Below are 23533 nucleotides of genomic sequence, written 5' to 3' on the forward strand. Positions count from 1 at the left end.
TGAACAACAGCAGAGAAAGAGACGGTTACGTTTAGACTGCAGCAGAAATAATGTAGTAGAAGGGATACACAGACACAAAAAAATAGCATTCTGTACAGGCGGCCATATAATCTTTAGGTTGGCCAGACTGGCAGTCCCTCAAGCTACAGTGGAAACTTCTTATTGCGTTCTCTTTCATTACTAACCAAATAGAGTTGTAGTCCAGATACTTTTCGTCTTAATTTTGAACATTGTATCTATTGTTTTAGCACTTAAAACCCTCACAAACCTCTTTCTGTGACACTTGTTTGCTTGAAAAGAGCATTTGTACTTTAATACAAGGGTTCTCAGCCTTTTTGACTTGAAGGCTCTTAATTGTCCAGCACAATATTCAAAAACACTTCTGCTAATAATTCTGATAATGCTGCTTGTTTACAATTAACTTTATTATTATTATTAAAAGAACAATGCTTAATTCCAAAAGACTCATATACTGATTCGGTGTGTTCTTCAATAAGTTATTGAGGGGAAAATGATGATTTCAAATTAGATTTTGATTTGCGATTTAAATATGTTACATCATTTACATAATTAAATAATTCCTTGGAAGTTGGCTGAGGCCCTCGTCGAGAACTGCTGCTTTAATAAGCACTCCTTTGTTGAAAAACACCTCATTGTCTTTAGAACACAACAATGCCTTAAATGTGGCTTCAGTGTCTAATTTTTTGGGGCCAATATTGTATTTCTAGACATACATAAAAAGACACGCGTAACACATGCTTCTAAAGGTGGGATCCACACTTTATTACATAAAAATAAGACCGACTTTAAAAGACAAAGAATAAAACATTTCAGTCCCTGAAATTCAGTGTTGTGAACCAATTAAAGCAGCTTGTTATAAATAACAATGCTGAACTAAAAACGAATAAAATATCAAGACGTTAGCATCAGCAAGCATCATCATAATATTTACATAAGAACACAAAAGAAATCAAGAGAGTTGTAAGACAAGTTCCCATTTGTCTACATTCATCATATCCTTTGTGGCAAAGTAAAATCCTTGTATGACAAGCCATGTCATCTTAACCAACAGTTCCTGCCCTGTTTCTTTCCCCGAAGCGTCGAAAGAAAGATACAAGTCCTGAGCTTTCCGGTCTCTTATCTGGAGGAAGCTCCTGTCCAGTGCGTCTCTGAAAGATCTGTCCCAGTTTGAAGTTAGGTGCCGACTCTTTTTCATCACCAAGTGATACAGACCTTATAACTGTCCCCTGTGCTGGAGTTCGCTTTGAGGGACAGTCTGGTAATGAGGATGAAGTCCCCACTCCTGCATAATGGGAGAATGAGGGCTTGTCACGTACAGGAGTGTCAGGTAATGCCCAAACTCCATCATCAAGGACGTCCACCCTGGAGAAGGAGTAGGAGTGTCTGCGGTGGGGCGTGTTACGGGGAGAAACACGAGGGCTGAGGATGGTCCACGGTGAGCCTAGACCTCCCAGTCCATTCTGCAAGGCCAGATCTACCACTTTTATATCCTTCTGTCGAGGAGTGGAGGTGCACACGGCATGGCCTCGGGAACGATCAGGTGTAGTGGTTGCGTTCAGGCCGCCAACGCCACAATCCTGAAAGCGGAGGATCTTGCCGGAGAGCTCAGGCATTTTATCTGCTTCTTCTATTTTCTCGTTGTCCTCCTCCTCTCTTGCTTCTCCTTTATCCATGTCTCCAATCTCCTCAACTTCTTTATTCATTGCTCCATTTTCAAACTCTTGTTTAGCTGAGGTGTTGCTACAGGTGTTGACCTCTTTGAGGCCACTGCTTTCAGGAATCGGTTCATCGTCAATGCACTGGCCTCTTTTGGAAGCGGCTCTTGCCCGCTGAACATCATTAACAATACAGGGTGGAACCTCCTCCTTCTGGCAGATGTTATCTGGTTCTTCCACCTTTGAGATCTTAAATTTCTCCTCGTTGGTTTCCACAGGGCTGTCCAGATCCCCGCTGCCCTCATGCTCCTCAACCTGAGGGCGGATGTTCTTGATGGGGCTGTCTGTGATAGGCATGAACCCACCGGGCCTCCTGCGAGAAGGACGTTGGCTGAGAAAGCTGGTCAGGACAGATTCCAGAGCGGAGGCTTCATCGGTCACATCCCGATTGGAGCATGTGCCGATGGATCGGCGCTTAGCCGTTCTGGTCAGCTTTTCTCTTTCTCTCTGCTGCCGCTTGTGAGTCTCAGCTGCTTCACGCTCACGGTTTTCCTGTAGGACATAGAAGAGAGTGTGGGTGACAGATAATGATTTTTTTTTGTTTTCTATTGCATATATAGAAATTGAGTCCTTTAACAAAGGAGATATATATCCATTCCACTTCTGTTTGTCAAATGTCTGTGGTTACGTCCTGTAGACATATTTGTAAAATGTGCGATCATGGGAGTGATATCATCTATTGGGCATGTTACGTGTTGCATGTTTGCTCTTTTCTCTCTCCCTGCCGCAGACCGCTAATTGGGTTCCAGCTGATGCTCATCGTCCATCAGTACTGAGTGAATGCCGCAGAAACCCAAGAAGTATAAGACAGCAGAGAAACAAAGCTGAAGCGCTGACGGCAACACGCTTCACTTTTTGCCCTGATCCAGAAATGTTCTCTTTTGTTCAGCTCAGTGCGACCGAGTGCGGTCTTTACCTCTTAACGTTGTGAATGGATTGCTCGATTGCAAACTATGAGAGAGCGTGTGAACGCTACGGGCGTATTTCTCGTATTGATGTTTATTTTTTTTGCTTTTTGGAAGCGTTAGGGAGAGGGACATTGCCTATGTTTATGTTAGTCGGGGAGTAAGGTAAGACTCTGTCATTTATTTATTTTCATTTGTTTAGGTTATTTAAAGCTTTCGTTGATAGAGTTTTGTTTGTCATGTTGGCCTTGCCCTCTCTTGAAGATTTGCTTCCTTTATAATTCTTTTGTTATTAATAAAAAAGCTATTTGTTCAAGTTTGCGTTTGGTGCTTTTCTGGATCAGGGGATTGTTGTGACCGTCAGACCTTTATTTTTTATTTTATTTATTTGTTACAGCCTCACTTACCCCTAGACAAACAGGGAGGCTTGTAACACTGTCAAACGTGTTCAGTTTATATCGCAGTTGTTGAATCTTATGTTAATACAAATATTATGTTACACGTGTATTTCAATTGATTATTTTCTTCATTTGCTTCATCTGCAAATGTTCTTTGCATAAAACAACATTGATGTTGATCACAAAAAAAAAAGACAAAATTGTGATGTCACTTCCATCACAACTGAACCTTTTTGTCCTGTAATGTTTTTTCAAAAAAGCTTGTTTATACACTTTTTTTTGTTTTTAACCAATAAGTCAACAGTGTCAGTGAAAAGCATGACCGAGATGAAATACAACATTTAAATAATAAAACCATTAGAAAAATCAGGTTAAATGTGTAGTGCAATTGATTTCACTTCATCCTAGGCTAACAAATCATATCGAATTTTTTCATATCTAAAACCATAGTACATATTGTAAGTAATAAGCAACAGAAATCTGATGCAAGTATTTGAACTGTAACACCACACATGGGGCACCGCCCTCTTTATAAAGCTTAAAGTTTCCTGAATTTTCCTTTATGAGGCATGAAATTTTACCTGTGTAGCTCTCTCAAACCTCTCACAGAAGGAATGAAAGATAGAGCAACACTCCTCTAGTTTAAAGGTGGCTGGGTCTTCACAGAAGTACTCCGCCACAGAGGTACTGATGCTGTCCAGTTCCTGAAGGGAGGCCTCCACATCCGCTAGCCGAATGTCTGCCATCTGTACATGAGCAGACATATATTACTCCCTGAATACTGGTAATCTAAAACATTTCAAAACCAGCCACCTGACATTACACTGGAATTTCAATGCATTTTCATGTAGGTTACATGAAAAGCCCAAATTATTCTTACACGAAGAAATGCTTCCATCTGATGTAGTAGATCAGGCTGTTTACTGGCATCCATCTTCGCTTCCCTAATTTTCTCCAACTCCCTTTGAAAGTCCACCTCCTGCTTTTGGATCCTATTTTGAATTTATAAATGAAGTAGAATTTTACTCCTAAATGCATCACTTAATACGAAACTTGTCTTATATCTACCTTGCAGCAATCCCAATGTGTTGAAGCTGTTCAGCGAAATGCAGCAAAGCTTCATCAATTTGTTGGGCTTGCTATAATAAACATACAGTCACAGTTTCAAAAAAAGTATAGTGATATATTCATGAATCAACATCTAATAATAAAAACTCCTAAATAGAGTGATCACTTCATTTACCATGGACACATAGTGCATAAGGTTCATGCCAGGTTTATTTGCTTTAGTGTCCACCAGTTTGAGCAATGATGTCATTCTGAAGCCCATAGCACTACCTGCGTAGCCACCCTGAACAAGATACAGCCAGAGTCATTTATCTGCTCCAGATCTAGTTCACACTGAGGAACAGTGTATTAATAACAAACAAAACAGACCATGTGACACTCACAGCATTCATGTAATTACCAGTCTTCAGCACCAGTCTGATGATTGAATGTAGGTCATCACATGCCAGCAACTCTGGAAGGCAAAGAAAAGTTTGTGGTCCGTAAGATTTTATTTTTTTTTTTAAAGAAATGAACACTTTTATTTAGTGAAAGTAATAAATACAATGACAGTAAATGCATTGATAAATGTCATTAACAAATAATCCTGAAAAAGTACCAATGTTCCCAAAAAATATTCTGCAGATTAACTGTCTTGAACACTGATAATGCAGCACAGTGTATTAATAACAAACAAAACAGACCATGTGACACTCACAGCATTCATGTAATTACCAGTCTTCAGCACCAGTCTGATGATTGAATGTAGGTCATCACATGCCAGCAACTCTGGAAGGCAAAGAAAAGTTTGTGGTCCGTAAGATTTTTATTTTTATTTTTTTAAAGAAATGAACACTTTTATTTAGTGAAAGTAATAAATACAATGACAGTAAATGCATTGATAAATGTCATTAACAAATAATCCTGAAAAAGTACCAATGTTCCCAAAAAATATTCTGCAGATTAACTGTCTTGAACACTGATAATGCAGCAAATCATCCTATTAGAATGATTTTTGAAAGATCATGTGACACTGAAGACTGGACTAATGACCGCTGAAAATTCAACTTTGCCATCACAGGATTAAATGACATTTACAAATACATATTTTAAAATATAAAACCGTTATTTTAAATTGTAATAAAATGTCGCAATATTGTTTTTATTACATTTTTGATTAAATAAATCTAGCCTTGGTGTGCATAAGACCTTTTTCTAAAACAACAACAACAAAAAAAAATCATACTGACTAAAAACTTTTGAACAGTAGTGTATGTTAATAAAATTGTATACATTTTTAAACATTTGATAGATATATATATATATAAATAAAGTGGAGGTCTAAAAGTCTGAGATCACATAGAAAATGTATTTCAAATCTGTAAGTTAATTTTGATTTAAATATTTTAAAACAAAGAAACATGGTTATAAAATGAAATATTACAGACTTTGCACAATTTTTAGGTGACTCAATCAAATAAGTAAAACCTCCTTTAGTCCAGACATCAGATGTTCTTGTTTTGAACAAATGTCAAATCATGCTAGAGAACATGATCATCAGGTTTTACACAAGTAAAGTCTGTACTGTATAACTTTCTATACAAAAAGATGAAAAAGTACCATTAGCAGCAGCCGTCATGACAGCAATGGAGTGTTTGACCTCCTCAATAAAGGGAAAAAACTCCTCTCTGAGGAGCAAGCTCTTTATCCTCACTTTATACCTGGAAACAAATAAAAGTCACAGAATTGTTAGCAGCTTTTTAGCTAAAGCACATTTCAATCAGCTGTTTAACACATTTGAACGTGGGAAAATTCTGTGGAGCACATTTATACAGAACAGCACAGAAACTGGACCATCAAATGCTTTGAACCATGACAAGAAAACGCACCCTGGCACTTGAACCAGCATCACCATGAAACGGTCAGCCTCGTTTAGCCGAGATAGATCTCCATTAAATGACATCAGCTTCTTAGTCTGGAACATGTCAATACAAAAGCTGCATTAAAAACTGATCGCATCGCTGAGCAATAGCACAGCACACTGAGGTCATATAGAAAAAACTGGTTTACCTCCATGTCATAGCACAGCACACTGAGGTCATATAGAAAAAAACTGGTTTACCTCCATGTCATCAGGCAACAGCTTGCCAAGCTCCCTTAGTTTCCCAAAAGCAAAGCACAGGTTACCGTTCCTGACGGCCTCCACAATGTCCTTCGGTGGCCTGCAAAGTGCATCGAAAACAGATGGGAGAGAGATGTTTTTAAATGGTCTACTTGAGTTACTTTGTGTACTCTTAGCAGCTTGTTACACATATTACTTATAATGGATATAATTCAGTGTAATGTTCTTCGAGATGCTCAAAACAATTCCGATTGAGATTTTTATCTACATGTTTTCATGTCATTACCAACATTTACAGAAACTTACAACCTCAAGCAATAAGGTAAAAAAATACTTAAAGTACAAAACACGTGATCATGGCTTAATATATATACAGATTTGTATATGAAAGTGCAGACTGAGGAAAACTGTCAATTTTATACGGTACCTTACCTTTTAAATTGTTTTAGCAAAATCCCAATATTCATACTTTTCTTAGAGTTGAGAATTGATACCTAAAAAAAGACAGATATAGTGTTCTGATAAGCTGGGAAAGTCTACTGAAATAGCATATATTATATAAGATTCAGTGGCTGCAACTAAAAATAAAATCTAGGAAGCATGAAGTTAAACACGCACCATTCACAGTATAAGACAAGATGGAAATGGAATCAAAAAGACATCTATACTTAAAAAACAAACAAACAAAAAAAAACATCTAGTTATAGTTCATGTATTGTTTTTCCTTTTAATATTTGAGGTCCCAAAAAACACATTGCTGCACATGCAAAATAATAACAGTAATTCTGAAAATTAATCACTCATTATATATTTAAACAATTTTTAAGGGGAAATGTGAGTGTTCATTTCATTCATGTTTAATACCTGCAATTTTCCCAAGTAACATAAATGTCTTAATTGAGGGCATTTCAATTGTTTCATCTAGACATTTGATCACTTTTCACAGTTCATACTTCAATGTAAAGCATGTTTTTTTTTAACTATTACAATGGCCTTGGGGACAAGAGGGTTAAACAAGAAAGAAAACCCTTTGATGGGTCTCAGAAGACAGTATGTCCAATACTAAAGCTTTATCAGAGCATCAATACTGGAGTCATCTCTCCAGATCATTAGCCTGAACGTTTGAAAGGTGAGAGACACAAATGAGTAATAGATTGGGTTGATGTAGGCCGCTAGAGTACTAGATTTCATGTTTAATTCACCCACTTGCTCCTGTCCTGCACTTTGAATCTTGATACACAAGAGATGACATCTGAGCTGCCTTTCAATCCTGCAGTACTACTACGGTCTCAACTAAAGGGCCTCACTGGCAAGTACAGCTGTAGGTACACATGACTAGTTTTCCATGGCAAACACATCAGCTTTACAGCAAAGTTCAGCTTCAATCAACTTTTAAGCAGTGCCACTTACATTCTCGGATTCTGTAGTGATTTGCGAAAGTCCCCACACACTTTTTCTGACCGTCCCACCCTTACGGACCAAACCGTGGTGCTCGTTGTGGCTAAAAAGCTCCTCCATTCGCTTAGTGTCCAGCTCAAAGTTCTCGAGGTTGCGTTGGGCTGTCCACACGTTGCGCTTGCCCAACACGCTGTGCCTGGGGATGGCGTCCCAGTTGAAGTTGCGCATTTTGGAGCGCCGCTGGACAGTCCGGGTGAAGGGGTCCCCCATAGGTGAAGGAGGTGGGGGTGGTAGTGGCAGTGGCGGAGGGGGAGGAGGAGGAGGGGGAGGGCCCATGGGAGGGGGCTGTGCAATACTTAAGCAGGGTGAGGTCTCATTTTGAAAGCATCTAGAGGGGTCAGGAGGCAGAGGAGGTAGAGGTGCCATGGTTACAACTGGAGCTCCATCCATTGGAGGACAAGGAGTGGACAAATCTGGAGGGATCTGATAGAAATATCAGGAAAAAATATAAAAAGACAAAACAGTGAGAGGCAAATGATGTGCCATACTGACCCAGAATTCTAAATGAACATCGCACTTCTAAAAAAATAACTTTAGGCATCCAAGATTTCTACCATCAATAACATACTTATTTTACTGGATTACTGTTGGATACAACCAAATGTCGAGAATCATAAATAGCCAACATAAGAATTTCCAATGATAACACTTACACTGGAAGAACAAGTTGCTTATTTAAAAAAGCTGTGTGAGCAAACCACAAAGTCAGATAATACTTTACAAGACCAATTTGCACAGGAACTTCATCAGGCAGTCAAACAAACCATTTAATTAAGATTATCAAGCATAAAGGCAACTTTGCATATCACATGTACTTTGGTCTCTCTACTTTTAAACTCTATTGGCTGCTTAATTTTATTTCAACATTTAAAGTAATGATTTTGTCTTGGCTATCATTACATATAGCCTACAAATTGGGTCATTTTGTTTATTTACGTATAAATATTTATGTAATTTATAAACATTAATATAATTACTATCTTTTATATATGAATATTTTTATGAAATCGTTATTTTGCATAAAAATAGACTACGAAAGGACTTAGTAGCGACTGCTTTACTTACAGCAATTCCACATGTTTACAAAAGAGGCCGATCAAACAAATATAATGATAGACATCACTACATTATTCGAGCTCTGTCGTTTTGTGTTGTCTTTTGTGTACAAGGCAGTTATCAAACTCTGAAATGTGCAACTCTCAAACAAGGGAATAATTAAAAGCCAGTCAAACATCACAGATTATCGGAAAACTATGAGAAAAGCAACAGAAAGTGACAGAAAATTAAGAACTTTCTGGATGTACGTACCGGTAAATAAATAATATCAGGTTAGTGCTGATGAACGCTTAATCAACTGACGTCCATTGCTGGAGAAAATCAACAGACATTCAGCATGTCAAACGCCGTCGACTCCCAGCAGCACGAGCACTTTAATGGATGAGAGTGGCCACACCCCCTCACGCGCTACTCTCACCTTTGCTGTTTACTGTGTTTAGAATACATCTTGTACTTCAGAAAGAACATTCTACATAATTAAAGAAAAAAAAATAAACTAACTGGGCTACACACACTGGGTCATTGTGTTAAATTATTTACAACTGGTTACAGCTGGGTTAAAACAGGTCGCGCAAATACAGTTTGAGTTGCAACGGTCGTAGCTGATAGAAGTCGCATATTTATTACTGTCAAAGGTAAGTCATGTCGTTTGGCAGTGTATAAAACGGTATATATCTTTAAAAAATGTAGTTATATTGCCCTCTATCGGCTTTATTCAACAAGTGTAACATATACAAAGTACGAATTTGTTAATTGAATCCAGTCGGGATTCTGTTTTTTATTGTGTCGAAAGTTTTTTTCTCCTCAGAAACAGGTTTAAATGTTTTTGTTAGAAATAGTTTTGTATTTGAGGGAAAAGGTTGGTTATCTATTCAGTCACTGTTACATTTACATTCAACACAAATTGTGTGAAGGTTAACAATGTGTTTTATTAGCATTCATTTATTATCCAGTGGTGTAAAGATTTAATTAGATTACTAGAGCACTGGCCCTAAAACTTAAAAGACATCTGTAGTTCCATATTCAACATTTCCCTCTAGTGGTTAGCATTAATTTTGCATGGCCTGACTTCAGTTCCTATGTTGGAATTGTTAAATTTGAAAGACAAACAGGGTCAAAGTAAATCAAACAGCCAAACAGAACATCAGCAAAGTACAAATGACACAAAGACCATTTTTGCAAACTTCAAATTTTATCTGGTGGGTTCTTGTACGTTTGTTGGTCAAAGGTTTGGTCAAAGCCAGGAGCAAAGGCTAACACCATGGGTTTCCAGTTTCAAAATCTGTCTCAATTATCTTTACATATATACAATCACTCATACACTACAATACCACAAAGCAGCCTAAAATATCGATTGTATAAATATGTTAATATTTATAACCCTTTCATTCTGCTGTGCTCTAAAACTACTAATGGAGTACGCATTTCAATGCCAAACACTTCTGTTAACAGAAATCAAAATAATAATAGCAAGAATAATAATCCCAGAACAAACAAAAAAAGAAGACTTAATGGATGGATTTAATCTAAAAGAAATAGAAATCTACTGGGAAAATATATAAATGTAGAATTAGTGTTCAGGAGGTCTAAATTTAATATCCCATTGGTCTAGTACAAATGTCCATCACTTCATGAATCAGTTCAGTCTCTGGGGCTCAAGATGGAACCCTTTTCTCCAGCTCTGAAGATGAAAATAACACAAACTACCATCTCTGCAGCCAGACAAATGTGCCAGGACATAAAAAACTAAATACTTGGTATAAAAAGGTCTCTCTTCTAGGATAACCATGTGGTCCAAAACAAAATCAATTAAAAACAAAATCAATTTAGGCAATTTAATTTAAATGCAATAAAAAAAAAAGACATTGTACGATCTTCAATCTTTGACAATTGGCATTCAAACTAAATTTCAAGCATTCTGTAACATTCACAAGAAACCTTTGTTTTGTTTTGTTTTTCCTAAAAACATTTTGCTGCACTACTACCCATGTAGTGTTTTACTGATACATTGCACAGGATTGAATCACAATGCATGGAAATGTACAACTAATTTCATCAGACCTGCCATGCAGAAACACACAAGGGACAGCCAATATAGGCATACATGAAAATACAATTTCTAAAAACATCTTCAGTATTGCTTCATCTCAAGCTTAGAAAGATTTAGTGCAATGTTCAAAAGTACTGAACATTAGATCATAGTCGTTATTTCAGTCTTGCGTAATGAAATAAAAAATAAAAATAGGTTGGACAAACTGACAGTCTGCACTTTAACCCCATCATCACTGCATCAAGTCTGTTTTAAGCAAAAACATTTCCAAGTGTATTTTGAAAAAAAAAAAAATAATCTAATTTATAAAAAAAAAGGCTATTAATGAGCATTATGTAGATATTTTCAGTGAATGAAAACCCAGCAAGACTCATCTGATTATACCATCTGATCACAAATAAAAATGCATACAAAAAATATATATTCTGAAATGTTTATATTGTTAAATTATTACAAAATCAGTTTGATTTTGTACTATATTTTTGTGAAACTTGTGAGGGTTAATGGAATAATACATTAGCACTAATATGACAGATTTTTTTTTGACTGTGATATTAATGGGTATATAAATATTTCATTGGGGAAAATTGCCTTTTTATTAACCAAGGCAGATAAAGGCATTTAACATAGGGTGCATCAGAACCAATTGCAATTTGAAAGCACAATATTAGGGCTTTGCTTATGTTAACAGAACACAGGTCAATACATAAACTCTAGTGCACATTTTGGTGGATAAAGAGGCATATAACGTTGGGCCTCAAAAACTGACCCATGTTAAAACAATCAAATACAACTCATACATCATACACTTCCTTGATTAACTTATGATTATTAACTTAAAAATGAACATAATAAACCCACAAACATTCTACGGCATCATGCATTGGTACATAATATGACAATAAGCTATAATTGTCAAAATAAAACAAACTGCAAAAAAACAAACAAAAAAAACATTCCTCTCCCTTAGAGAAAACAATCATGCTTCATAAATTCAAAGCTGTAAATTAACAATATTGAGTAACGACAGTGATTTTAGATTCATGTTCCGGAACTTTGTTAAAACATGCAGGAAACTGTACCCACATCTGATGAAATTCAGTCCATAACATTTTTCAGTATTATTAATTTAGGGTTAAATAACTTCAAATGAGTAACTCATTTTAAGATATTAAATGTAGTATTTCATGTATTTAAAGTATTTTAAAGAATACTTTAATAAAATAATAGACTGGACAAGGATTGACTCAGTACTCTTATGGTCTAGTAAACATACAAACGTACAAGGATGCAATACCAATATCAGATAAAACTATATCTGAATTTTATCAAAATAATATTTCTTTTTGTTAGAACCACCGACACTGAACAATGAAAGCTCTGTGATAGGAATAATTTGTATCCCCCATTAGCTACAAAACCAAATCTACAATACAGAAAAAAGACAGTAGTAGCAAAATAAAACGCTTTTCACAGAAAAACAAAAGGAAAAAGTTCCTAAAAATGTGGTCACTGAGAGAGAGAGAGAGAGAGAGACAGAGACAGAGAGAGAGAGAAAAAAAAATCTGGAAAAAAAGCTGTTCTGACTGATATATCAGAAAGATTGTTTCAGTTGGTTTAATGATATTTACAGGGATGAAGCCGAAACGGATGCCTTTGACATTTGATTGGAGCCTTAAGGACCGGTTACATACTAGAGGTAACTATTCAGACACTTGAAAAGAGTCTCAGAGCAAGAACCGGTTGAGGAGGAGGAGGAGAAGAATCAAGGAAGAGAAGTATAGAGAGAGCTAGTGTGAAGGAGGCTTTGTTGGAGCCCCTGTCTCTACTAGCATCTCAGAATGCTGGTCTCTTGTGGTCCTACGGTGTTGCTCTGTGTGGCTAAAGACATGTAACAGGAAGCCAGGGGTAAACGGGCATTTCACTGTTCCTCCAGCCAAGAAGGTTTGTCAGCCCCTGGTGGTTTGAGTTTAATGTTGAACTGCTTGAGGGTCTGTTCCAGCTGTTGCTGGTTTCCAGCAAAGTAGGCAGAGATGGCATTATGGAACAGCAGAAGTTGCTTGTGCATCACTTTGACCTGTGAGAGAGATACACAAATCATGTCAAGAGACAATAAATAGATTACAGGCTACTTGAGTGATTTCAAGAGGAAGTTATGCGGGTGGTCGGGCACCTTGTTTTCTTCCAGGAACTTGATCTTGATGCTGACATCACTGCGGAGACGTTCATATTTGTCCTTGTGGATCTGGTACAGCTGCTGAGCATCCTCGATACGAGCCATAGTAACAGCGTCCCGTGGGCCCGTGTTCAACTCTTCCAGATCTGCCCTGTATGCATCAAACTCGAGCCTATAGGAGATCAGAAAACACCACATAAAATTATTTTTTATACAATGTGATGCCCAAAGTTGAAAGTTATTTATGATGAAATCTGACATTAAAGGTAGCTAGTACTGCATCAGATAAAAGCACAAAGCATCAAAGGTTTCTCAAAGATCTTAACATGTACCACACAAAATAAATAACTGTGATAAGAGGATATGCTACTCATTTTTCTCTTTTCAGTCTAAAGACTGAGTAAGAGGACCAGTCATTGTCAATGCCTCACACCGAGTTCATTCAATACCATCTTGTCTGCTATATCCGATACTAAACCAGACAACTGTAACGTATAATGACCCTCTCAAACGTCCAGTAGCATCACAGGCTAATTAACCTAAAACACAATTCAAGTGCTTGAATTTCCAGCCCTGACAGAAAGTAGGGCCCAGTGCCTCTTCATATTGCAGACAAGTGGAACACTTCAAGCACCTTGTAAAAAAAAAAACTAAAAACTAATTTGTAAAACTAATGAAGGCCACTATACTAAAGGCTACAGAGCTGGAGTAGCTTTTACCTGGCATTCTCATACATCTTGATAGTCATCAATGTGTCTTCCATTGTTTTGTTCACCAGTGTGTTGATGCTGGACACAAAGAAGTTGATGGCACCGAGCAGAGTCTCTCCATTCTTGCACAACAACTTCTGTGTTTCTGCATTATATCCGAACTCATCCTGTGCATGAATAATACCACAAAACTAAACTTTGAATTTAAATATAAAGCTGAAATCAAAATATAAATATTAGATGAAAAAATGAAAATTAGAAATATTGCCTTGGCAGCTAAATGGAATAAAATTATTTGAAGTACTAAAATGATTAAAACTAAAACTAAAATAAATTTAGACAGAAAAATAAAAATTAAAAGGAAAACTGAAAATATTAAAATAAAAGCCCATTCAAAATATTACTAAATAAATGCTATAATAGTATATAAATAATACTAAAATAACACTCAGCTGTACATGATAACAATCAGCTTTCATGTTTAAGTAGTTTTAGACAATCCATCCAGCAATGTTAGAGACATTCTTTACTGATGTTGTGTATAAATAACAAAACACAAATGCTAAAGTAAACCCAAAAACAATTGTGGCCTTTTAGCGCTTGGTGACATAGTCTTCCCCGTCTGTAAGCATTAGTTATTTTTAACACTGACAGTTTGAATTATACATTCCGCAACAGCATGAAATACATGAGTATGTTTACAGCAGTCCCATAATTATGCATGGCAATCACAACAAATGTCATAAATCTTAAGTGGGCCACGCTGCCTCACCCGAAGTTCTGGAGACTTCTGACTGAGGTCGGCAAAAGTGTCTCCGAGGGCGTGCTGCGTCTGCACCATGCTGTAAAAGTGGTTGGTTAGCGCTCGAGCCAAATGCAGCATGTTCTCATACTTCCGTTTGGTTTCCCGCAGAACCTCGATCTGAGCCTCCAGTTCCAAATCCACAGTACGTGTGCCACGGCCAAACCTCTCAGAGATCATCTGTTTGGTGCACTAAAAGAGAGACGGATAACAAATACAAATATATAGTTCAGTCATGAAACTCTAGATGACACATTCTGATGGGGTGTTAACGTAACTGATGATATTCAGAGAGTTAAACGACTTGGCACAAGCTGATTGGTTCATGCTCCGTATGCAGCAAATGAGCTTACTGCCTTGCATTTATATGGCTGGCTGGCATTCACTTGAGATTCCTGCAGCGCGCTTTTAGAGTTCTCTGAAACCCTCCACCTTCCCCAGCTCCACCTGTATAGATCTGCTACGGGGTTATTTTATATGCTATTTGTGCAGCAGCAGTATGTCTTAAATACTCATGGCACCGTATCACCATATGCATTGGCAGTAGCAAGTTCCTGTACTTGCTTGCAGCAGCAGCAATAATCTACAACTACAGCAATAACCAACAGCAGCAGCAATTCAGCAGCAGCGTAGCAGATCTGTTCCGCCAAGACCAAATATATTAACATTGTCATATCCATCACCATGCTAAAATGTTCAGAGAGTTGTTATGATTGAAATGGCTTTAGAATAGGAGTGGTTAACAGCACATGACAACTAATCACAAAAGACAAACAGTTAATTGACAAACCTTGTATGTGTTCAGGCCCCATTTCTTCACGATGTCAAATTTCTCCACAGCAACACCTCTTGTGGCCTCTTCTGCTGTCATGGAGGAATTGCTACTGCCGTGATGCATGTTGGACCCTGATACACAGAACATACTTACAGTAAGTTTCAAATTACATATACACTGTACAACTGTCTATACTTCCACATTATTTACACATCATTTGCAGATATTGTTGGTATAACTGCATCAGAGACAGCTCTGAAAGTGCATCAGCTATATGTGAAACAGATGAGATGAGAGTAAATAAATTAAAGTGTTTTACTGAGTAGGGGGAATGTGTTGCCAAAGAGCGCTTAAATGATCCAGCGCTCTTTGGAATACCTGGGATACAGGGGATGTCTTCTGATTGGTGGGCTATTCGGCAGGCAGCAATCTGGCTTGGGGCAATGCTAACACCCCTAGACTTCATTCGCCAGGGATTGCAGGCGATGTTGGGGGTATACAGTATGATGGGGAACAGGGAGTAGGTGGTAGATATGCAAGAAGTTTTACAATTATTTAGGCAATTGGGAAAATGATTGTTACAATGGAATGGGTTGTACCATATGAGTGAAGTGTGTAATGTCAGCATGTATGTGTGTGCGAATGTGAAGGAAGAGCAGGAGGATGGAGGGAGGGGAAAGGGAAAAAGGGAGAGAGAGAAGGTGATAATGTAATGAGATGAAATGAAAACAGGAAAGCATACAACATTTGTTAAATCGGCCGCCTTATGACAAACAGAGTGAGACAATGTACAGTTCACTTAACATCACATGACTTATTTTAAACCCCAATATGTCTGGTAATTTATTTTTAACTACAAGTATTCATTTACACAGAAAGAAAGTGTGACTAGAAGTATCAGAAAAAGCATTGTCTCAGTTTGTGTAGTATGTGTCTCAGAAGTATTGTCTGAAAAAATAAAAGGATTTACCCCAAACATATTTTACACAGCCATTTTGCAGCAGATTTTTCTAAACATTTCCTCTGCAAAGTCAGCAAGATTAAAGCCAGATTAAAGTTTAAACTGATTTTGAAAGGAAAATGACAAAAGAATCCTCATTACAAAATTCCTGCAAGTGAAAAAAGCAACCTTAACCCTGGCAGAAAGAAGAGAAAGAGAAAATGTAGCCCAGTCCAAACTGCTAAGAGAGAAAAGAAAAGCCAGGCGATTACATTTATTCCTGTAGTACAGCATCCCATACTCTGTCTGGGAAAGACAAAAACAGTTTTGAAAAGGACTATAATTCAAGGCACCATGGGAAGGTGGAAAACAAGAAAGAAGAGAGATGCGTTACGAATGAATGACCTTGCCCTTCATTTGGAATGCGTCTGTTGCCCAAAAAGTCAGTGTTAAGACGGACCGCAGGGCCTGAGAAAGGGTAAAAGAGACAGAAGGTCCTCACTGAATCAGAAGTGAATAAATTAAAGGGGCAAGGATGGTCACCTTACAATCACAAATCCTGTCCAGAACAGAAGTGGTTTTGTTAGCCACATATAACTAAATTAAAATAAAATCAAAAGCAGTCAGTTTTGGCTGGGTTACTTTGCAGAAGTTAGCCTCATTTTCCATTGCAGAGGAAATTTATTTAAAACAAAAAAACAAAAAGCTGAAGCTCACTTGTCTCTTCAGATCTGTGGCCTTTTTCACTCTGGTTAATGTCAAACTTTAAAGCCATTAAGCATGACTCAATGAATACCTATACACATAATGACCAATGCCTCTGGAGGCCCTGGGGTCTCTTCTGGATTGCACCATAGGAAAGAAAGGAGTGGAAAACCCATGGTGGAAATTATGCAAACCATATTGTACAATTCCAAGTGTATCTAGAAAAAATTAATGTATGTATTTGCTTTAGAAAGACAAATGTCATCAAAGTCATTCCAAACATGGTAAATATCACTAATAACAAAACTCCAATTTTGATTGGGGTCAAGTGAATCTAAAACTAGCCTAATTATACACAGATTTCTTTGCCCAGTCCATTATCAGTTGCAGTAGCAACTGGGTTTTAGAAGAACATAATTTTACCTTTGATGGAACTGGTCGGAATGATGCCTTCTTTTGTACCTCCATAACCACCTGATACAATGCTGGTCTCATTTAGGTTGGGCCCAGACACCATGACCTGCTGTAAGTCCTACAGAAATGTAAAAAAAAAAAAAAAAACGAAGAGGAAGAGATCTTAAGACCGTAATATTATAACCTAGGCATTCTTTTTCATGAAATGAGCCAATCCTGTAACTTCTACAAACACAAACATTGGCATAAGTTGTAAAATTTTAGAAAGAACATTTTAGGGTTAGAATCACACTAGACCCAGAATTATTAAGAATCATGTGCCTGTGAATCACATAAAAAATGTCATTTAATTTCCTGTGAAAACAAACCCTCTGAAAAATCCATGTGTTTCCTTGATGTAGTAAAAGCTTACAAGGCATTTGCAGCACAAAGAAACAGTCTGTTATCTGAAACAAGTCACATTAGTGACTATAAAAACTCTCAACAACCCACACCAGTGTGTTACATGTTATCTGAGACGATAAACTAAGAAAAAGCTCTCACAATAAACAACAACATCTGTAAACATTATTGCTGATAAAACAGGGGTCTTTAATGGGAGTTCTGCAAATCCGCAATGGTTTGATCAGCTGTTTTTTAATGTGTTAAATATATAATTAATTCAACTCTGACTAAAGTTAAATAACAACGTTTCGTTAAACATATCATTATACATTTAAATATGGCAGAAAAAAAAGTCAAATTAGAATGTAATGTACAAGTATATGACTATGTCTATCAATAACGATTATTTAAATGGATTTCCAATGCAAGCTTCATAAACCATGACCTGAAAAGACTGAGACCCTTGATGTAAAAAAAAAAAAAAAAAAAGATTCAGTCATTGTACTGTATGCAATACCCCCTTTATAACAAAACAAAATTAATTGTAAAGGTTTATAAAAATTTCGTTGAACATACAGAGTTAATAATTACTAAAAGGTAGCTACCCATGGGTTAATACCACAGAGAGACAAAACAGGATGTTTTTCAAAACAAACAAATAAAATATGTATCATTTGGATTTGTATCTGACCTCAAACACTGAATAACAGGGAGTGATACAGGCCAAAAAATAATGCATGTGATTTGAAAAACATCCCATCCATTGTGACCAGGTTATGGGGAGAACTACAATTGTTATATGCTGGAAAGACATATACGTGCAGACATACGCGCACACACACACACACACTCTGCCACCCTTCCCAGTGTTCCTTCTCACCCTGAGGCCTGTGGGACTCCCTACCTTCTCTCTTAAGCTCCACTGAATCTTTGCAGCCTGCACAGACATCGGGGAAGAACATGACAACAAAAAGACAAAAAGAATGATAAACAAACCAAAAATGAAGCACAATGTAAAACAAAATCAGACTTGAAAACAGCGATGATGAAGTAAACCATCAAACACAATGGAATCCATATTTTGCGGCCAATTAGCACCTGTTAATACAATAAAGACAGGTTTCCAGGCTTGACAATAAAATAAAAAATGCATGGAGTTACACTATTCTGTATAATTTCAGCCCGTCATTGGACTGTATGCAATACCCCCTTTATAACAAAACAAAATTAATTGTAAAGGTTTATAAAAATTTCGTTGAACATACAGAGTTAATAATTACTAAAAGGTAGCTACCCATGGGTTAATACCACAGAGAGACAAAACAGGATGTTTTTCAAAACAAACAAATAAAATATGTATCATTTGGATTTGTATCTGACCTCAAACACTGAATAACAGGGAGTGATACAGGACAAAAAATAATGCATGTGATTTGAAAAACATCCCATCCATTGTGACCAGGTTATGGGGAGAACTACAATTGTTATATGCTGGAAAGACATATACGTGCAGACATACGCGCACACACACACACACACTCTGCCACCCTTCCCAGTGTTCCTTCTCACCCTGAGGCCTGTGGGACTCCCTACCTTCTCTCTTAAGCTCCACTGAATCTTTGCAGCCTGCACAGACATCGGGGAAGAACATGACAACAAAAAGACAAAAAGAATGATAAACAAACCAAAAATGAAGCACAATGTAAAACAAAATCAGACTTGAAAACAGCGATGATGAAGTAAACCATCAAACACAATGGAATCCATATTTTGCGGCCAATTAGCACCTGTTAATACAATAAAGACAGGTTTCCAGGCTTGACAATAAAATAAAAAATGCATGGAGTTACACTATTCTGTATAATTTCAGCCCTAATTAAGTAATGAATAAGCCCTCTTTATTAATCATGAGTCATAAATTGGGTTGCTATCAGATCCCCGTCAATCCAAACATCAGTGAACAAAGGTATGATTAAAAAAAGAAAACACTGATGCCACTCTTTCTCTCTCTGGGGAAAGAAAGACAAGAACATTTAGAAAGTCTGTTGTCACATTCTGGCTCAATGCTCCTGATCTATTTAAAGACACAGTGTAACGCCAAAGTACCATCTGCCTTCAGCTGAGCCATTATTGCAACTGTGAACATGATCAGCCACAGTCATCCTAGAATGAGCTTTTAAAAATGGACATAACATGAAAATGTTAGGGGGAAAAAATTAAAAACAAACTAAAACAAAGAACCTTAACTTCCTTATAAGAACGATTCAACGTCCTAGCAAATATTACTACTTGTCTGTTTGCCTAACATGTCTTCTCCCGGATCCAGTGGCCTCGGTTTAGTTGTCTCACAGAGGTGTGTCTTGTGACAACATTACCACTTGACCTTTTCTTTACAATGGTTTCAACAATACAGAGATTTGAACACTTTGTGCTTGGCTGAATTAGCTTTCTACTTCTTAAAAGCCTAAGACAAGTAAGACACATTAGATTTACACTGAAGTATCGCCACAAGCCATGTTTATGAAATGAATGATTACTTATAAAGTGCCTGACAACCTTATTTTTAACGGATTTAAAGTCTTCAAAAAAAAGCTGGACAATCATAAACTGCAATGTTTGCACCACCTGCTACCTTAAGATCTTTTCTCATGGCTGATATTGTGAAACCTGCAACAAAACTAAACCAACTGGGCAGACAGCTATATTTTAGACTATGAAAACCTAACTCTAGCTATGAAAACCACACCTCAACCATGCACATTTTGACACTTTGAAACTTTGTTGATTTGATACGACTTCAACGGCCTCAACCAATAGGGTGAGTTCAGGTAAACTGCATCTGAATTTACCTGAATCACCATGTATCGCTCACCTGCTCCAGGCTGTCATCTTCTGCCAGATTCCTAGAGTCCCCATTACTGTTAATAGGAATCTCCATAGTGGCTGCTTTACTCATCAAACTGTCCGCCATACTGGAGTGTTACTGAAAGAGAGAGTGAGATAAGGAAAAAGATGAGAAAATAAAACAGAGCTCTTCAATATATTACAAAAGGTTGTTTGTGACATTTCGGAATAATATATTCATAAATTCACAGCTGATAATTAACAATGCAGACCACCAGACCTCACTTCAGACAACAAATGCTAGATTATAACAGGCTCACAAGGTCGAAGTGAATGATAAACAAGGCCTGCTGTCATTCTACTTAACATATCATTTTGCGAAAACACATTGTATTTTGGGGGAAAATATCCTTTTAATTGTAAAATCTATAAGGCCTTCTATATTCCACATACGTTTGCCGGAAGCTGTAGATGGAAAAGAGTTTACTCAGGAATGTACTGCTGAAACGTACTTATCAGATCTGACAGAGCCCAACCCAGTCATTACCACGAAAGGAACTGCCATGGAGTTCAAGGACTAGATCATTCACTTCCAACTAATTAACTCGGTTAAAAACCCCTTCAAGTTTCAAGGTATTTCCATCGATACTTGCTTTGGTTACTCCTTCAGAGTCCATTCCCACACCTGCGGGAGGGGCTTCACAGCAATGAGTGAGCAACTTCTCAAGCAGGCTTTCATTGTTAGCTCTCATAAAGCTCTCAGGCTCAGCCTCCTCAGTGGGCAGAGGAAACTATAGGAATGCTGGGAGCTATGTAACAATCATGTGACTCATGCAAGTTCGTCTAAGCTTAAGCTTTAGACAAGCGCTCAGAGAGGGAGGCTCGGTGCTCAAAGGGCCGATCTGAGCGGAGGCATCATAGTCTGCCTTCACAGAAGAGCCATTTAATTCTCCTGAGTGCTAGAGCATGCAATTTAGGCAGGATAAAAGCTAATGGTTCAGGTCTTATCTGTAAACCACAGGAATGGAAAACTGGCATTAATAAATTTGCACTCAGTGAGCAGCAGTGGTGATGGCGGTGAGCCAGTGCAAGTGCTCCTTTACAATAATGATGGAATGCAGGGGATAGGACCATGGTCATGGGATGTGGGCTGATGTGACCTTATTGAAGGCATTAAAATAAGCACCATTTACTTAGCGTAACGAAACTGTGGCAAAGTCCTTATGCCAGAAAGCAATGTTTCAATTTGTGGCTTGCAGTATCACCTTTGATTTACCAGCTACCTGTCGATGTGAATGACATTCTTTTTTTACTTATGAATACTTCGAACTATCATCACCTACAGAAAGATGCTGTGAGGATGACACTCACAATCCACTGTAGAAATGCTATTGTTCAGAAGGAAGGACATCTGGCATCAATTTAGATGACATTTTAGCAACCTGTTGTCATATACAGTATGCAAACCCTCCAGAATAGCTCATCTGGAAACATGCACGGGTGGCTGGACAGATTTTATTTCCAACTAAAGTGTAATTATGTTGCTCTTAGGGCTGCCACTGACGATAATTTTTATTTCGATTAATCTATCGACTAATTTGTCGATTAATCTAAACGATTAATTTCCCACCAAAAAAATCAACAATTTTACTTAAGAATATTTTATTAAACCAAATGAAATCCAAATTTCTAAGAAATCCTTTTTTTAAAGCAAAAGTAAAGTGCAACAGAGTGCAAGAAGCAAGTGTCCATCTCATAGTCCAAATCACTGAAATCAAAGTTCAGTATTATAGTGTAAGAATGACAACATATCCATGTGTTATAGTCTACTAATAATAAAATTATAATAAAAAAACACTTTTTAAAGGAGTATTTACCAAAAATGTAAATGAATGTATGATTCCTGTGGAACTACTGTGAACGGAGCCGCTGTGTGACGCACGTACTTAACCTACACGTATGTAAATAATTAAAGCGCATATACTGTATTAGAACGGCATTGCATATAATTAATTAAATCGTAGCGTTTGTGAATTCACAATTATGCTTAATTATGATTTTTAAATGGGTTTAATATATCATGCAGCCTTGGGAAACAGTCTAATCATGTGTTTTATGGATTCTCGTCCATGACATGCGCCACTTCCGGTATTTTGCCGGTTAGTCGACGCGAGCAAAATTAAGTCGAGGATTTGTACAAATCGAATAGTCGAATAAAATCGACGAAACGCAACAGCCCTAAAGGCTTGTACATTTTACATACAATATACATTTTCCTCACAAACAACGAAACAATTGTATTTCTATTTAGTCAACTGTTGGCAATGACTTTTATCACCAGAGGCGTCATGCCCATTCAAAGTGAGGGGCACGTGCCCCCTCAGATTTCTGAGCCAAGTGGATTTTGAATGCAGCTTCCAAAATAAAATAGCCGATTAATATTTTCTATATTTAATACAATCACACCGGCGTGATTAGAACGTTCAGTGCGTCATATCATCAGCTGTTAAATTCAAATCTGTGTTGGCTGGCTGGCAATTCTCTTGTCAGAAACAACAAAGTGCAAATGTGTGAACGAATCTGTAAGATATTAATTTCATAGTGTAATATTAACTTCAGTGATTTTAATGCGAGTTTTTGAGAGTGCTTGAACTAGACTGTCAGTGAAAATGTTCTTTGATAATGTAAATGTTCTTTGCTCTCTTTCTGTACAATTAAAGTGTTATGATTAGTAGCCTAACTTGCAATGTTTAAATTCACATTAAATATAAACTCAGTCATATTAAAATATGTTATGGCATGACACCCATATCTGTTAATTAAGTAAACAGACAGGTTTTTATGCATATGAATAGATTACATTATTAGGTTACTTTGACCATCATGCATAGATCAACATAATCTATAAAGGTGAGAATCAAGATATTTCATGATATAGCCTAGTTAATGCGTTTGGGGATGTTTCGAATAAAAAGGAAAATATAAATAAAACATAAGTGCTGTTGTGGCTG

At 37.2% G+C, this 23533-nt stretch overlaps 2 protein-coding genes across 5 annotated transcripts in view; both read right to left on the reverse strand.

Moving 5' to 3' along the window:
* Window positions 1–808: 808 nt before the first annotated feature.
* On the reverse strand, window positions 809–9090 carry LOC107693924 (FH2 domain-containing protein 1-like). Its single transcript, XM_016493470.1, has 12 exons — window positions 8975–9090; window positions 7619–8089; window positions 6641–6702; window positions 6209–6308; window positions 5976–6061; window positions 5707–5807; window positions 4805–4875; window positions 4283–4390; window positions 4108–4178; window positions 3920–4031; window positions 3621–3785; window positions 809–2228 (listed from the first exon to the last, which is right to left on the reverse strand). The coding sequence occupies exons 2-12, from the start codon at window positions 8054–8056 to the stop codon at window positions 1062–1064; spliced, it is 2481 nt and encodes an 826-aa protein (XP_016348956.1). The 5' UTR covers window positions 8057–8089; window positions 8975–9090; the 3' UTR covers window positions 809–1061.
* Window positions 9091–12283: 3193 nt separating this feature from the next.
* Window positions 12284–23533, reverse strand: part of LOC107693925 (arfaptin-2-like) — a 12368-nt gene continuing 1118 nt past the window's right edge. The window contains exons 2-10 of one of the 4 annotated variants that reach the window (XM_016493472.1): window positions 20551–20661; window positions 18583–18615; window positions 17304–17412; window positions 16581–16643; window positions 15251–15366; window positions 14431–14652; window positions 13668–13825; window positions 12946–13120; window positions 12284–12849 (exon numbers count right to left, since the gene is read on the reverse strand). In XM_016493472.1, coding sequence (XP_016348958.1) covers window positions 12694–12849; window positions 12946–13120; window positions 13668–13825; window positions 14431–14652; window positions 15251–15366; window positions 16581–16643; window positions 17304–17412; window positions 18583–18615; window positions 20551–20649 — 1131 coding nt within the window. In that variant the 5' untranslated portion in view covers window positions 20650–20661 and the 3' untranslated portion in view covers window positions 12284–12693. Of the gene's footprint in view, window positions 12850–12945; window positions 13121–13667; window positions 13826–14430; window positions 14653–15250; window positions 15367–16580; window positions 16644–17303; window positions 17413–18582; window positions 18616–19271; window positions 19305–20550; window positions 20662–23533 lie in introns of all 4 variants that reach the window. The other 3 variants (XM_016493471.1, XM_016493473.1, XM_016493474.1) reach the window with 3 other exon arrangements.

The sequence above is a fragment of the Sinocyclocheilus anshuiensis genome, unplaced genomic scaffold (assembly GCF_001515605.1).
Source record: "Sinocyclocheilus anshuiensis isolate Anshui unplaced genomic scaffold, SAMN03320099.WGS_v1.1 scaffold694, whole genome shotgun sequence".
In the NCBI taxonomy this organism is placed as follows: Eukaryota; Metazoa; Chordata; class Actinopteri; order Cypriniformes; family Cyprinidae; genus Sinocyclocheilus; species Sinocyclocheilus anshuiensis.

Coding starts and splice junctions, on each gene's coding strand:
- LOC107693924 (XM_016493470.1), bottom strand. CDS start 8,056: ATGGATGGAGCTCCAGTTGTAACCATGGCACCTCTACCTCCTCTGCCT. Junction 6,062..6,208: donor TGTTGCCTGATGACATGGAG/GTAAACCAGTTT, acceptor GACATGTTCCAG/ACTAAGAAGCTGATGTCATT. Junction 4,391..4,804: donor CTGGTAATTACATGAATGCT/GTGAGTGTCACA, acceptor TATCTTGTTCAG/GGTGGCTACGCAGGTAGTGC.